The sequence below is a fragment of the Salvia hispanica genome, chromosome 2, assembly GCF_023119035.1.
Source record: "Salvia hispanica cultivar TCC Black 2014 chromosome 2, UniMelb_Shisp_WGS_1.0, whole genome shotgun sequence".
In the NCBI taxonomy this organism is placed as follows: domain Eukaryota; kingdom Viridiplantae; phylum Streptophyta; class Magnoliopsida; order Lamiales; family Lamiaceae; genus Salvia; species Salvia hispanica.
Genome location: NC_062966.1, coordinates 38,592,228 through 38,607,527, shown reverse-complemented (window position 1 = coordinate 38,607,527; position 15,300 = coordinate 38,592,228). Strand labels below are relative to the sequence as shown.

Sequence of the window (15,300 nt, the reverse complement as noted above, 5' to 3'; positions counted from 1 at the left end):
TCGGTCTAAGAAAGATGACATTTTCTTGGGCGGCACTGATTTTATGCAGTTTTGTTTGATATGTAAGGTAAAGAGAATAAAGTAAGAAAGATAGAATAAAGTAGAAAGAAATGAGTTTTTAATTTTAATAACGAATCATCTTGAATGAAATAAACTAAAAAGGAGAGTAGGTCATATTCGATAGAACGGAGAAACTATAAGGCATATAAGAGCATTTCCAGTGGGCGGATGTCCCCCATGGACATCCACTATGACTTTCCAAAAACGCATCTTGCCACGTCACTAGGACTTCCCATCCCACTGCCACATCACTAGAACTTCCCCTGCACAATCCGCTCTTCCCGTGCGGACTTCCCGCACTAAAAAAAATCACAATTATTTAATTACGTTACATAAAAGGCAACCCAAAGCCGTATATATAGAGTTTTTTTTTTTAATTTATAAAACTCGGATGTCCGCGGCGGACGTCCGACTCACGGGACAATGGCGGACGTCCGCCCGCCCGTCGCCAGGATATCCGAGGACGTTGGGTGTCCTCACGGGACGTCCGTGTCCGACCCATTTTGTTCCAATGCCGGACGTCTCGGTCACCCGTCGCGGAAGTCCGACCGGACGTCCGCGACTGAAGATGCTATAAGGCTATAACCAATTTTAAATGTTTGCTTATTAAAGGCCCAATTAAGGCCCACATATCACAACTTCTCAAAGCCCAATCCAAACCAAAAAGAGAATCGCGCTTCCGCCAGCGTACAAACCATGCTGCGGAAAGTACTCCTCTCATCGCCCCCAAATTTAACGGCGGCCGTTAACCTCTTCTTCCGCCGCCGCTCCGACTCCGCTTCCTACTCCAGTAATCGACGCTTCTTCTCCGAATCGCCGTCGCAAACCGTATCCACCGAGCTGCCGCGAATCGACTCACTGGTATGCGGCTGCGACTACAAGCACTGGCTCGTGGTCATGCATCCACCCGATAACTACCCTCAAAGAGATGAAATTGTTCAGCAATTCGTCGCCACTTTGGCTATGGCTCTTGGGAGGTATAATTTCTCTTAGAAAATTGTTCAGAAACGATTGTCTTTGCCGAATTTAGTTATTGTTTTTCACTTTTCTGGTAAAAAATTGAAATTCCTCTGCTTGATATAATTTTGTTTTTCTGCGCCCTAGAAATTGATAGGTAGGTTTATGAATGTAGATTATTGGAATTGTTTGAAGCTAGACTCAATTTGTAGCATACTAATTTCAAATCCAGATTCAAAAGATAATTTTTAGCTTATCCAATGATTGTAGACTGATATTTCTCATGTTTTCTCTTAGATTGTGAAGAAATTGGATTCAATTTGTGGAGTTAAGGCTTTATTATGATGTGAATATTTTATGTGCAGTGAGAAGGCAGCAAAGGAATCTATATACTCTGTTTCTACAAAGTATTACTATGCATTCAGCTGCAAAGTGGAAGAAAATGTGGCTCACAAGATCAAATGTAGGCTTTTGAAGCCTTGCATTTTAGTTTCTATTTTTTGGTATTTTCTGTTGAAGAGAATGTGGTGTTTTTTTCGAGTAGTTTATGGTGTCTTCTGCATCGTAGGCCTTCCTCGTGTGAAGTGGGTTCTGCCGGATTCTTACTTGGTTGATGAAGAAGATGGCTATGGAGGTACTGTTATTTCGCGCCTGTTTCGTGTCTTTGAACTGTTTATGTGAGTTTTCTTGAATCTTGCTTTCTTTGCATTCGAGTTGAAAAGTGAGGGAAAATCTTGAACAAATCTTTGATTTGTGGTCAGTTCGTAAAAATGTAGGAATGAAGTCTGCTGGTTTTAGAAATAGTGTGCATTGTCTGTGAAATTTTGAAAGTTTCGTCTCTCCTTAAACGTTGAGAAGCTCATATGCTCGTCTCGTGGCAATGTGCGTTGGGCATTTTACGGTTTAGTTTCTTTCTGAGATGCTACCGAGTGCAATTGGTATGGAGAAAGGGTTCGTTCGTGCAATGCTTTTGAGTCCATAAGTCCGTATGGTCTAGAATTCAAAGTTCATCATTTTATTTTTGGTGCTTGATGTGTTGTGATAATGGCATCTTTTTTATTTTCCTACCTTTGCCATTTCTTGATTTTTTTTCGACTATAATCAAGATCTTGTTTCACATCAGGGGAACCGTTTCTTGATGGAAAGGTTGTTCCTTACGACGAAAAGTATCATGCTGACTGGGCCCGTGATGCCTATGGTGGGGAAGGTGATGGAAAGAACTCGTTCGAGGAAGCCCTGAAGGAGGAGAAGTTCGACAAATGTTAGAAGCCTGCGCCTTCGAACCGAAGGTAGTGACGCTTTGGCCCATGTCGCTCGAGCTCAGTGATGGATCTAGGAATTAGAACTGTAACACCCCTAATTAGGAAAGAATAGAAAATTTATTGTAGAATTAAAATTAGAATTTGTAGATAAAATGTGTTCAATGATAAGGGCTATTTGAGGTTGACATTTAAAATAGAGAGGTTGGAGCCATTATGTTGTTGTGAATTAAGTACTAGTAATTTACTACTACTTCCGTCCTCGATTAAGAGTCACACTTGCATTTCTGCATTCGTTTTGTAAAAATGATAGTAATAAATAGTTAAAGAGGAAAAATGGTAAAGTAAGAGAGAGAATAATTTAAAAAGAAGACTCTTCTCTACCTTATTCTCTATCTTATTTTAATCAACTTTAACTATTTATTATTATTTTTACAAAATGAGTGCAGAAATGCAAGTGTGACTCTTAATCGGGGACGGTGGGAGTACTAAATAGATAATTGAATAGGTAAATAAAAGGAAAACATTTTATTTCTTTCTCTCAATTCACGGCACACAAACATAATCACAACTGTATGGACATTTTATTCAATAGTTATTTTCTTTTGTGCCTTCATTTTTGTCTTCTTCTGCATCTTCATCTTCCTCATGCTCGTTCATCTTTGCGTTTGCCTTGCCTTCTGCTGGTGCGATGTAGACGAAAGGCACGTCTCTGAGCTGCACGATATACTCCAAGATCTCGACAACATGGCTCATCGTTGGCCTACTTTTTGGGGAGTGGCTAATGCATTGGTGAGCCAATGCAGCTACTTTCCTTGCTCCTTCACTCGAATACTGCCCTTCGAGGCGTTGGTCTATTACAGTGTCGATCTTATGGTGATCCTTCAAGTAGGGCTTCACCCATTCCACGAGGTTCTGCTCTCTCGGAGGCCGTTTCTTGTCCGTGGCTCGCCTCCCAGAGAGATCAGCTCGAGCAGGACTACTCCAAAACTAAATACGTCGTTCTTCGTTGTCAAATGCCCTAAAATATGGCCCAAAATGTTAGCACACAACATTAGAATTGAACACATTATCTATTTTCTAGACATATACTTTTATTTAAATGATCCTAAAAATCATTACCAAGTCAACATGGGACGGACATTTTATTTAGCTACAACACACACTACCTGACATGATGTACTCTGGTGCAGCGTAGCCATGTGTTCCCATTATGCGTGTTGACACGTGTGTTTCGTCTCCCTCTGGCCCGTCCTTGGCCAGCCCGAAGTCGGACAGCTTCGCGTTGTAATCCTTGTAGGCGAGAAAATGTGTATAACAATGTTAGGACAATATCAATTGTGTTGATCAAGAGGATTTAGGGGCCATGACACCTAATAATTTTGATATTTTAAAGGGTATTTTAGCCATTTTAATTCATCTATCTTTGTTATGCCTACCTTTCTTTCTTAGATTAATGTTAATAAACTATAACAAAATTACATTTTTAGGGAATTTGTTAGATTTATGTAAGTTTATTTAAATTTTTATTTTGATTTCACAAGAAATTTTGTCGAGAAAGTTGTGAAATGTCTTCTTGGTCTCCCAACGTGAAATATCCGACTCTGTCACTGGTTGAGTTTAAAATTTACAGAGTCGAGTAGGATGTTGGAAGTCTTGAAATCACGGTAGATGACCGCTTTGTCTTCGCCATGGAGGAACGCTAGGCCCCTTGCTGCGCCGAGTGCGATCTTGATCCTAGTTTCCCATGCTAGTGAGTTGCATCCTGTGGAAAAAATAAAGCAAAAAACAAGTATTGTGCTGAATTTTGACGATAGCGAAACACGAGATGCAACGAGACTTACTTCGGAATAGATGGTTTTCGAGATTTCCTTTAGCCATGTACTCGTAGACAAGAAGCCGGTTCTCGCCTTCACAGCAATATCCAATCAACTTCACGAGGTGAGGGTGTTTCAGTTGCCCAAGAAGGACTACTTCTGTCTGTTTAAGACAAAATAAATTTTATAGTATTATATTTAATGTCTGAGGTCAAAGGTCTCGGGTTTAAAAAAAAAAAAGGGAATGCTCACCAGCCATTCCTTGTGGCCTTGATCGCCATCAAGGTTGAGGAGCTTGACAGCAACGGGCTGGGGGGCGAGGCCCGGCCTGCACTTGTCCTCGACGAAGCCCTTGTGCACGGGCCCGAACCCGCCCTCGCCGAGGAATCTCAGGGATGAGAAGTCAGAGGTCATGAGCTTGAGCTCAGAGTGTGTGAAGATGTGGAGATTTGAGAGGTCGGTTAGGCAGAGAGGTGAGCCAGGTTCACTTATTTCAGAGAGATAAATTCTTGAGTTTGATCTGTGAATTGTGACATGGATTCTTGGATCCATTTTGTGGGTAATTTTGGAATTGAAGCAAGATGAGAGAATCCATTTCAATATAATGTTCTTGATTCCCATCTCTCTCTTTCTTGATGTTAATGTGGAGGGTGTTTGAATGTTCAATTTTGAGTGGATATATATATTGTCGGAAGATGGGATTGATGTCTTATTTCAAAAATCATTTTCCTTGCCATTCTTCCCATGACTTGGAAAAATAGTTTAGTGAGGAACCTAGTTTTGTGGGAGTTATTCTTCATGCAACAGTGATGGTTTAACTAAAATAAATAAATAGTTCTTGATAATGGACAACAAAAGTTTTAGGGGTTGGATCACCCGTAATGTGTAAAAACACATCATAGTATATTGGTCTCAAAACGCAACTTTATAGCACTTAATTCAATAGAAGTTGCGTTTCGAGAACAACATAGTATGTTGTGTTTTTACACACTGCACGAGATCCAATCCGTAAGTTTTAATGCAGAGTTGATAAGTATGAGAGAAAGAGAAAAATAGTGAAACATATAAGTATAAGTTGTAGGTAAGTAAATATATGAGGATAAACTACTTTCATGAATGCTAGAACACTACAACAAAAAAACGTCTAAGGATATTTTTAATGCTACTGAGGATGCTAATTTGCATGTCTAATTAATTATATCACCAACGCTTCATAAATATCTCATTTGTTGGTGTCTCAACTAAATTAAGGGGACACAAACATGAAAGTGTTAAAAAAGCAAAGTATTAAGATAAATTTCCTTCAACTAGGAACACTTTCTTTTACGTAATAAATTGTGATTTTAAAATAAAATTAAACAATTAGTAATTGCATCTCAATTTTTATGTTCTTAAAATATTAAGTTTTTCGTAGGGGAAGTATTTGTTATGTTTAACGCAGTAATCAAATAGTAAGTCAATAGTTTGGTTAATTAGACATCATGCACTACCAAATGAAGTTCGATGAATTGAGCTTTGAAAATTTTCCACTTGTTTTGTGCTTTTATCGTTTTCTGCAATGTAATGTTGTTGTAATTTATAATGTGTTTTAAAATGAATGAAGTGCTTGATTTTGATGATGAAGTGTTAACTACCTGTATTTTGTGATAATAAAGTTTTAGTTTGAGTCAATGTAAAATTTAAGGTTATCTAGGCAGAGAAGAAAGGAATAAAATTTCAAAATTAGGCTTTGACTTTCACGACCCTAATATGAAACATAAAAATGGTACGGAAAGAGTACTATATTTTGAAAGTTTAAATTTTATCATAAAATTGTGTTAACAGAATATTTAACCAATCAAATACTCCATATAAGTAGTTACTCACTTGTATCAAAGTTATTATTAAATTTTCAAATCAGTTGCCAAACAAATTAGTAGAAGATTGGATAATGTAGCAATAATACTCCCTCCGTTTCAAGATAAGCGAAACACTTCTTTTGGGCACATAATTTAAGAAATTAATATTTAAATAATTAAACTGGATAGAGTAAAGTATGAGAGAGAGAATAAAGTAAGATTGATAGATTTTCTGCTAAAAAGATAAATGTCTCACTTATAATGGGACATCCCAAATAAGAATATGATTCGCTTATTTTGGAACAGAGACCGCAATTTAAGGCTAATTATCGGCTTCCAAGTCCCCCTACTCAGATCTTAGAGGCTTTCAACTCTATCCATTTAAATTTAGTGAACTATTCAGATCAACCCACAATTTTGATGCTGAAATGCCATTCCTAATTTCAAATATTTCAGTTGGTAGTTAAAACTCATAGATCCACTAGGACTATAAAGCAGTTGATAACGTTTACAATTACGAAATATCATTAGTTGCTAAAATACTACTTTGTCAAATCTAGAGCTGTTATTATTGTTGCACGGATTGGTTGATTAATAAAATAAAAACTACAGTTGTTGATCTAAAATTTAATGTGATATTCGCTGTGACTTACGTAGGTATATTCTAAAATTTATTTTTGTTAATCATTTGAATTATTATTTAAAGCATTATAATTAAATGTAATTATTTGAAGAGGTAAGTCTCATCCCATTATAGCTTGTCATAGTACAGATTTAATACGAAAATCGAATCAAATGACCTATACATGATATGTACTACTTAACATTTTTTGTAATTTTTTTTCTATGGAATTATTTGAAATTGTAATTATAATAATTCTTTAATGTGTCATTTACCTACTACCCTATACAAGTAATATATATTACGAATAAATTAAAAAAAAAAAAAAACTATGCAAATTTATCACTGAATGAAAGTTGGTGTACATAAAAATAAAAAATGAAATGAATTGGTGGTTAGAAGATATATAACCACTAGTAGTATGTTAGTAGTAGTATAATTTTTTTGTTAAAAATAGAGCTGGTATTAAGGAACGTTACTAAATTTCTATGGATTGGTTAATGAATAAAATAAAAATGACATTTGTTTAATCTAAAATACTAATAATATGTAGGTCAGTGGACTGTGGACAGTAGGTGTGTTAGAAAATTATATTTTGAATGCTTCAGATTATAATTTAAAGCATTATAATTAGTTTGGGCTTTTCAAAGGGAAAATCATTTTGATGAAATATAGGGAAGGATTTAATTAAATGGAATATGGGAAATATAGTGTTATATTACCTATCTTATGTAAGTATAGATTCTGAGCGTTTAATCCATGTTTAATAGTACTATTATTTATTTTTATTTATATATTTAATTTGATTCAAATCATTTAAAAAGTCTTATTGATATTATTAATTTTATAAAGACATATGAATCAGATCTTGATTTATTATTTATTTGAGTTATAAAGAAAATTTAAAAAAATCTAAGTTTTTTAGATATTAATTCATTTCTAAAAAAATGATGTCATGAATAATATTTAGGGTTTTGGAATTAAAATAAACTAATAAAATTATTCTTGAATTCATTTTGTGGGTGATTTTGGCCTTGAAACAAGATGAGAGAATCCATCTAATTATCATTTTCTTGATGCCCATTTCTCTCTTGAAATTTTATTGAGGCTTGAGGGTGTTTGAGTGAGTTGATATATCTTGTGGTGTTATGTTTCTTGGTAATAACATCTTCTAATGATTCAACATCAGTTCAAATTAATTTTCAAATAGTAGTACTACTATACAAGTTATCCATGTGATGTTTAGGCTAAAAAAACTATACCACAATCTATTATAAAAAAATGTGAGCAATGATGGCTTAGGCTTATCCAAAACTCCAGGGCTTTTCATAGATAAAGAAATGCAAAACTGTCTTTGCTCTGAATTCAATGAGATGAACAAAGATAAAGAGAAAAAACAAAAGACAAATATGTTAGAAAAGAAAAAGGCAAAAAATAAAGATAAAGTGATTGTTTTGTTCCACAAGGTGAAATTAGACCCATCACAAAAGATAAGTACATTAAAAGGAGAGACAGTGCCAAAAAAAGATTCTTTGAGTGAAATGCTTTTGATGTTGTGAGACATTATTCTTTGCTGAGGTTGGAAGTTTTGTAGTGTGATTCTGTCTGTGGGTGTACTATTTTGTTTGCTATAAATGTTTGAAACATAGGATAGTTTGTCATAACAATACACAATGAGTGAGAAAGAAAAAAAGATAGAGATGGAGGAGGATGAGAGGGAGATGATTGCTCATTGGAGCCACGAGCATCCACTTACTCTCGTGGATACTCGTGATTTAGAATACTGTTACGGTTGTGATATGCGGTTAGATAGCGGAGAGCAAGCTTATGGATGCAGCATGGAGGGATGCGAGTATGAAAAGCTGTTACACGAAGAATGTGCAGCGATGCCGAGAGAGATACGGCATCCATTGCACCACCCTCAGCACGTACTCATCCAATGTGAACGTGATTCATGGTCGTGGTGTGATATCTGTGAAAGGGCTATTTTGAGCATTGGTTACAAATGTACAAGCTCAAGATGCTGGTTCCATATGCACCTGAGATGCGCTCATGACAGTCAACGACGGACCCAGGTGGGGTCGGGCGGGGTCGGCCGACCCCACCGCCGGTCCGTGACAACTGCTTGGGAAGCTCTATAATCCGCCCTCCGACCCACGGCAGCTCCGTCTTCCGATCCCACATACGACAACTCCGCCTCTATGGGAAACAAGAGAATACATGAGAAGAGAGTAGAGAAATATAGAGAAACCATTGTTGTGGATTATAATAGGAAGGAAATTTAGAGAAGAATAATGAATTTAAAGTTACTGCAAAAATTTAGTGAAGAGAAATGACAGTGACCTGATCGATGCATCAACCCCTAACGTTGATGAGCAAAGGCGTGCCATCATACGCCATCCAAGCCACCCCAACCATGACTTGAAGTTGTTGAGGAGAAGGTGTCCCTTCAAGTGCGATGCTTGTGGCGCCACACGCAAAGGGAGTTCCTACACATGCACCAATGATGCCTGTCAATATTGGATCCATGAGAGATGTGCTTCATTGCCTCAGAATTTGACAAGGGAAGACCATCATCACTCTCTTTCTCTCTCTTTTCAGGTCTCAAGAGAATATATCAAATTTGACTTCAAATGTGATGTATGCAGCTTATCTTTTCTACCCAACTATTGGATATATCATTGTCAACTCTGCAGATATATCGTCCATGTCAAGTGCGCCTTTGACAAGCCGCCTCGCATCACCGAGTATAAAATTTATTTCTACATCATGTCATGTTATTACTTGATAGATTGTCCTTAATTTATTGACATGTGTTTTTATGTGCAACAGAGACATTGGGAAGGACATGATCCATTTTCCAACATATGAGGTGGTTGAACAACTCATTACACCTTTTGTGATGAGAGAAAATGGAGGAACAACATTGATACCACCCATCATCATCCCTGCTACTGCTGTTGATGAGTTGGTGAATGTGAAATATAAGTTCCTTCATCACCAACATGAGCTCACTTTAGTCTCATCCACATCTCAACACCCTCAAATCCTAGGAGAAGAAGAAGACGAGGAGAATTATGGAGTGAGATGGGAATTGATATGTGATGGCTGCATCACTCCTATATCTTCATCATCATCAAACTACTACTATATGAGTTGCAGTGAATGCAAATACAATCTTCATTTGGCTTGCTTTCACTTGCCACCTCAACTCTCCTCACATCCACTCCACCAACATGATGATAACCAGCTTGTCCTCCAATCTTGTGACAAACATCAACTTTGGGAGAGTCAATATTGCAGTCTCTGTTTGTACGAAACTAATCAGCTGTTTTACAGTTGTACAGAGTGCGACTTCGCAGTTGATATCAAGTGTGCTTGTATGCCAGATACCATACACCACGCAGCTCACCCGCGACATCTCCTCAAGCATGTGACTCAGTTGGATCTACAGAGAGATATCAACCGACGGCGCTTGTCGTGTGCTGCTGGTTGTGACTATTTCATAGACGATTATGATTGTTACAGGTGTTGCAGCAGCAGCCCATGTGATTTCATCGTGCACCTTAAATGCGCTATGCTGCCGGCATCAGTCAGCAGCCGTAGATGGGACGAGCACCACCCGCTGCTGCTGACGTACGACGCCACTCTCAACCGTCCTGGCGATTTCTACTGCGATCAATGCGAGACACAGATGAATCCCAGGAGTTGGATGTATCACTGCCGCCCCTGCGATATATCCTTCCATCCAGGATGCTTTGAAACTACATCCGAAAGGTATAGAAACATGAAGTTGGGGCAGGAATATGATGTGAATGCAGAAACCCATCCACACCCTCTCACCTTTCAACTTCTCACCACAAAACGCCGCTGTGACATTTGTCGTAGGGATAAATATGAATGTGAAGGATTCTACTGTGCATTATGCAACTTCTTCATTTGTCTCTACCCCTGCGGTAAAGAAATGATCGAAAATGGGGACATGAAGGCCGTCGAATGAATGAGAGAAATTATATGTTTCAGATTATTCGTTCAGTACTATGTCTAGGACTAGAATGATATGCATATCAGCATATGTCTGTGTTTTTAAGTTCAATATACTATTTCATTACCAAATAGAAACGTGTTTTACATGTTCTACTGTTCTCGTTTCCTTTTCGTTAGTGTTAGTGATTGAGTAAAAAAACGACCTCTTAGTTGACTTATGACCTAGAACATTAATCACTCTACCATTAAGTCAAGATATATACCACTAAAATTGTATACATTCATAGTGTATCCCATGCGTTCTCGTACCAGTCGTTCTTTATACATGTTTCTTTTGAAACCGAAACAAAAGTTAAATTGAAAACTCCATGCATTTTAACAAATATAAAAAGAGAAAGACAGTACCAAAGAAAAAGAAGATTCTTTGAGTGAAATGCTTTTGTTGTTGTTATACATTATTCTTTGCTAAGGCTGGAAGTTTTGTACTATGATTTTATTGATGTGCGTGCTATATGTTTGCTATAAAATGTTTGAAAGATGGGATAGTTTGTAAGTACATTTTTTCTGAAATTAGTTAACACATAATGAGTGAGAGAGAAAAAAAGAAAGAGATGGAGGAGGATGAGAGGGAGATGATTGATCATTGGAGCCACGAGCATCCACTTACTCTGGTGGATACTCGTGGAGGAGATCATTGCTATGGTTGTCATGCGCGGTTTAGTAGCGGAGAGCAAGCTTATGGATGCAGCATCAATGGATGTGAGTTTTCAAACCTCATACACGCAGAATGTGCATCCATGGCGAGAGAGATACGGCATCCGTTGCACCCACAGCCACAGCACATACTCATCCAACGATACAAGGATACGCAGTGGTGTCAAATCTGTTCAACGTGGATTAGCAGCATTAGTTACAAATGCACAATCTCAGGATGTATGTTCAATACGCACCTGAGATGCGCACATGCCAACGGTGTGATCAATGCAGCAACCCATGATGATGATGATGATGATGGTGATGAGCAAAGGCGCGTCATCATACGTCATCCAAGTCACCCCAGCCATGACTTGAAGTTGTTGAGGAGAAGGTGTCCCTTCAAGTGCGATGCTTGCGGCACCACACGCAGGGATAGTTCCTATATATGCACCAAAGATGATTGCCAATATTTGATCCATCAAAAATGTGCTTCTCTACCTCAACAATTGAAAAGGGAAGACCATCATCACTCTCTTTCTCTCTCTTTTCAGGTTCCACCAGAATATATCATATTTGACTACAAATGTGATGTATGCTGCATATCTTTTCTACCCAACTATTGGATATATCATTGTCCACTCTGCAGATATATCGTCCACATCAAGTGTGCCTTCGACAAGCTGCCTCGCCTCGCTGAGTATAATTTCATTCAACATCATGTCATGTCATTACTTGCTAGATTATTCTTATTTATTGTCATGTCTTTTTACGTCCATCAGAAATATTGGAAAAGACGTGATCCATCTCCCAACGAACGAGGTGGCCGGGGAACTAATTACACCGTTTGTGATGAAACAAAGAGGAGGAACAACATTCATTCCACCCATCATCATCATCCCTGCTGCTGATGATACTAATGAGTTGGTGAATATGAAATATAAGTTCCTTCATCACCAACATCACCTCACTTTAGTTTCACTGGATCATCAAAACCAAGAAGAAGAAGAAGAAGAAGAAGAAGACGAGGAGAATTATGGAGTGAGATCGGAATTGATATGTGATGGGTGCATCTCTCCTATATCATCATCATCATCATACTACTATATGAGTTGCAGTGAATGCAAATACAATCTTCACATTGCCTGCTTTCACTTGCCACCTCAACTCTCTTCTCTTTCATCCCACCGCCAACATGATCACCACCTATTTCTCCAATCTGGTGACAAACTTCGACCTTGGCAATGGCAAGATTGCATGATCTGTAGATATCCTATGAATGGGTTGTATTACGGTTGTGGAAAGTGTGGCTTCGATGTAGATATCAAGTGCGCTTGTATGCCGGATACCATACTTCACGCAGCTCACCCGCAGCATCTCCTCGAGCATGTGACCAAGTCGGATCTACAAAGAGATGTCAACTCATGGCGCTTGACGTGTGCTGCTGGTTGTAGCAGTGACATACCTTATTATGATTGTTACAGGTGCTGCAGCAGCCCGTGTGATTTCATCGTGCACGTAAAATGCGCTGTGCTGCCGGCATCAGTCAGCAGCCGTAGATGGGATAGGCACCACCCGTTGCTGTTGACGTCTGACGCCACTCTCAACCGTCCTGGTGACTTCTACTGCGATCAGTGCGAGACACAAATGAATCCCAAGAGATGGATGTATCACTGCCGCAGCTGCGATATATCCTTCCATCCACAATGCTTTCCAACTACATCCGGAAAGTATAGAAACATCAAGTTGGGGAAGGAATATGTGATCAAGGACGCAATTCATCCACACCCTCTCACCTTTCAACTTCTCACCACAAAATGCCACTGCGACATTTGTCATTGCAATGAGAATGAAAATCAAGGATTTTACTGTGCATTATGCAACTTCTTCATTTGTCTCTACTGGTGTGGTGGAAACATGATCATAAATGGGGTCATGAAGGCCGTCGAATGAATGAGAGAAATTATATGTATCATATTATCTCTTACCTCTTGTATTCTTATATGTATTCTATTTCTATGTGTAATTATTTCACTTAGTTTGAAATGGCTAAATATAATACTACTACTACTAACTTAATACACTACTTATATCAAATGATCAAGAACTTGTTATGAAGCACGAGCTGGCATGGGCAAGGAGAAATGGTGTGTGGGAGATCAAAAACGCAGGATCTGATGGACAAGTGGATTGAAAAGCAAAAGGGAAAAACAAAGATAAAGTGATTGTGTTGATTAAGTTGTGATCGTTTTACCTTCTTTTTCCATATTATGATTAGATAAAACAGATATATTCAGTTTGTGCTTTTAAAAAGATAAATCCTTAAAACAGAGATGTTTTGTTGTTGTTGGAAGTTTGGTGTGATTTTATTGATGCGTGTGCTATATTTTTGCTATAAATTGTTTGAAAGATTGGATAGTCTATCAGTACATTTTTCCAAAATTAGTTACAACACATAATGAGTGAGAAAGAAAAAGAGATAGAGATGGAGGAGGATGAGAGGGAGATGATTGATCATTGGAGCCACGAGCATCCACTTACTCTGGTGGGTACTCGTGATTTAGAATACTGTTACGGCTGTGAAGCGCGGTTTAGTAGCAGAGAGCAAGCTTATGGATGCAGCATCGACAGGTGCGAGTATTCAAAACTATTGCACGAAGAATGTGCAGTGGTGGCGAGAGAGATACGGCATCCATTGCACCACCCTCAACACATCCTCATCCAACGTCATGAATCAGATTTTTTGCGGTGTGATATCTGTGAAAGGCTTATTTGGAGCATTGGCTACAAATGTACAAGCTCAGGATGCAGGTTCCAGATGCACCTGAGATGCGCGCAGGACAGTGACCGGATTGATGCATCAACCCGTGATGATGATGAGAAAAGGCGTGCCATCATACGCCATCCAAGTCACCCCAGCCATGACTTGAAGTTGTTTAGAAGAAGGTGTTCCTTCAAGTGTGATGCTTGTGGCGCCACACGCAAAGGGATTTCCTACACATGCACCGCGGATGATTGTCAGTATTGGATCCATGAGAGATGTGCTTCATTGCCTCAAAGCTTGAAAAGGGAAGACCATCATCACTCTCTTTCTCTCTCTTTTCATGTCCCAAGAGAATATATCAGATTTCAATACAAATGTGATGTATGCAGCATATCTTGTCTATCCAACTATTGGATATATCACTGTCAACTCTGCAGATTTATCGTCCACGTCAAGTGCGCCTTCGACAAGTCGCCTCGCACCACTGAGTATAAAATTTACTTCTACATCATGTCATTGCTTGTTAAATTATCCATAATTATTGACATGTGTTTTTATGTGCACCAGAAATGTTGGGAAGGACATGATCCATTTTCCAACAGACGAGGTGGTTGAACAACTCATTACACCTTTTGTGATGAGAGAAAGAGAAGGAACAACATTGATACCACCCATCATCATATCTAATGATGAGTTGGTGAATATGAAATACAAGTTCATTCATCACCAACATGAGCTCACTTTAGTCTCATCCACATCTCAACACCCTCAAATCCTACTAGGAGAAGAAGAAGACGAGGAGAATTATGGAGTGAGATCGGAATTGATATGTGATGGGTGCATCACTCCTATAACACCACCATCATCATACTACTATATGAGTTGCAGTGAATGCAAATACAATCTTCACTTGGCTTGCTTTCACTTGCCACCTCAACTCTCCTCACTTGCACTCCACCACCACGATTATTATCACTCGCTGGACCTCCAATCTTGAGACCGACTTCGACCTTGGGAGACGAAAATATGCAATGTGTGTGAATATGATACGAATGGTCTGTTTTATATTTGTACAGCGTGCCACATCAAAGTCGATATCCAATGCGCTTGTATGCCGGATACCATACACCACGCAGCTCACCCGCGACATCTCCTCAAGCATGTGACTCATCAGATGTCAGCAGGGATATCAACCGACGACGCTTGCTGTGTGCTGCTGGTTGTGGCGAAGACATAGACTATTATGATTGTTACAGGTGTTGCAGCAGCAGCCCATGTGATTTCATTGTGCACGTCAGATGCG

General features: G+C 38.7%; 3 protein-coding genes and 1 pseudogene across 4 annotated transcripts; 3 read left to right on the top strand and 1 right to left on the bottom strand.

The window, feature by feature from the left end:
• The first annotated feature begins 720 nt into the window (after nt 1–720).
• On the top strand, nt 721–2,473 carry LOC125205298 (multiple organellar RNA editing factor 7, mitochondrial-like). Its single transcript, XM_048104137.1, has 4 exons — nt 721–1,037; nt 1,383–1,480; nt 1,586–1,651; nt 2,141–2,473. Exons 1-4 carry the CDS (start codon nt 757–759, stop codon nt 2,281–2,283), a joined length of 588 nt encoding a protein of 195 aa, XP_047960094.1. The 5' UTR covers nt 721–756; the 3' UTR covers nt 2,284–2,473.
• Nucleotides 2,474–2,841: 368 nt separating this feature from the next.
• Nucleotides 2,842–4,645, bottom strand: LOC125206978 (annotated as a pseudogene).
• A 3,523-nt stretch (nt 4,646–8,168) lies between these two features.
• LOC125207441 lies at nt 8,169–10,686 on the top strand. 2 transcript variants are annotated; one of them, XM_048106784.1, is made up of 4 exons: nt 8,169–8,605; nt 8,886–9,300; nt 9,386–9,982; nt 10,082–10,686. In XM_048106784.1, the coding sequence occupies exons 1-4, from the start codon at nt 8,227–8,229 to the stop codon at nt 10,551–10,553; spliced, it is 1,863 nt and encodes a 620-aa protein (XP_047962741.1). In that variant the 5' UTR covers nt 8,169–8,226; the 3' UTR covers nt 10,554–10,686. The 2 variants fall into 2 exon arrangements, with proteins under 2 accessions (XP_047962741.1, XP_047962740.1); XM_048106783.1 differs by having other exon boundaries at nt 9,386–10,686.
• Nucleotides 10,687–11,142: 456 nt separating this feature from the next.
• On the top strand, nt 11,143–13,186 carry LOC125206977. The gene is made up of 2 exons (XM_048106188.1): nt 11,143–11,933; nt 12,016–13,186. The coding sequence occupies exons 1-2, from the start codon at nt 11,152–11,154 to the stop codon at nt 13,184–13,186; spliced, it is 1,953 nt and encodes a 650-aa protein (XP_047962145.1). The 5' UTR covers nt 11,143–11,151.
• The last annotated feature ends 2,114 nt before the right edge of the window (nt 13,187–15,300 follow it).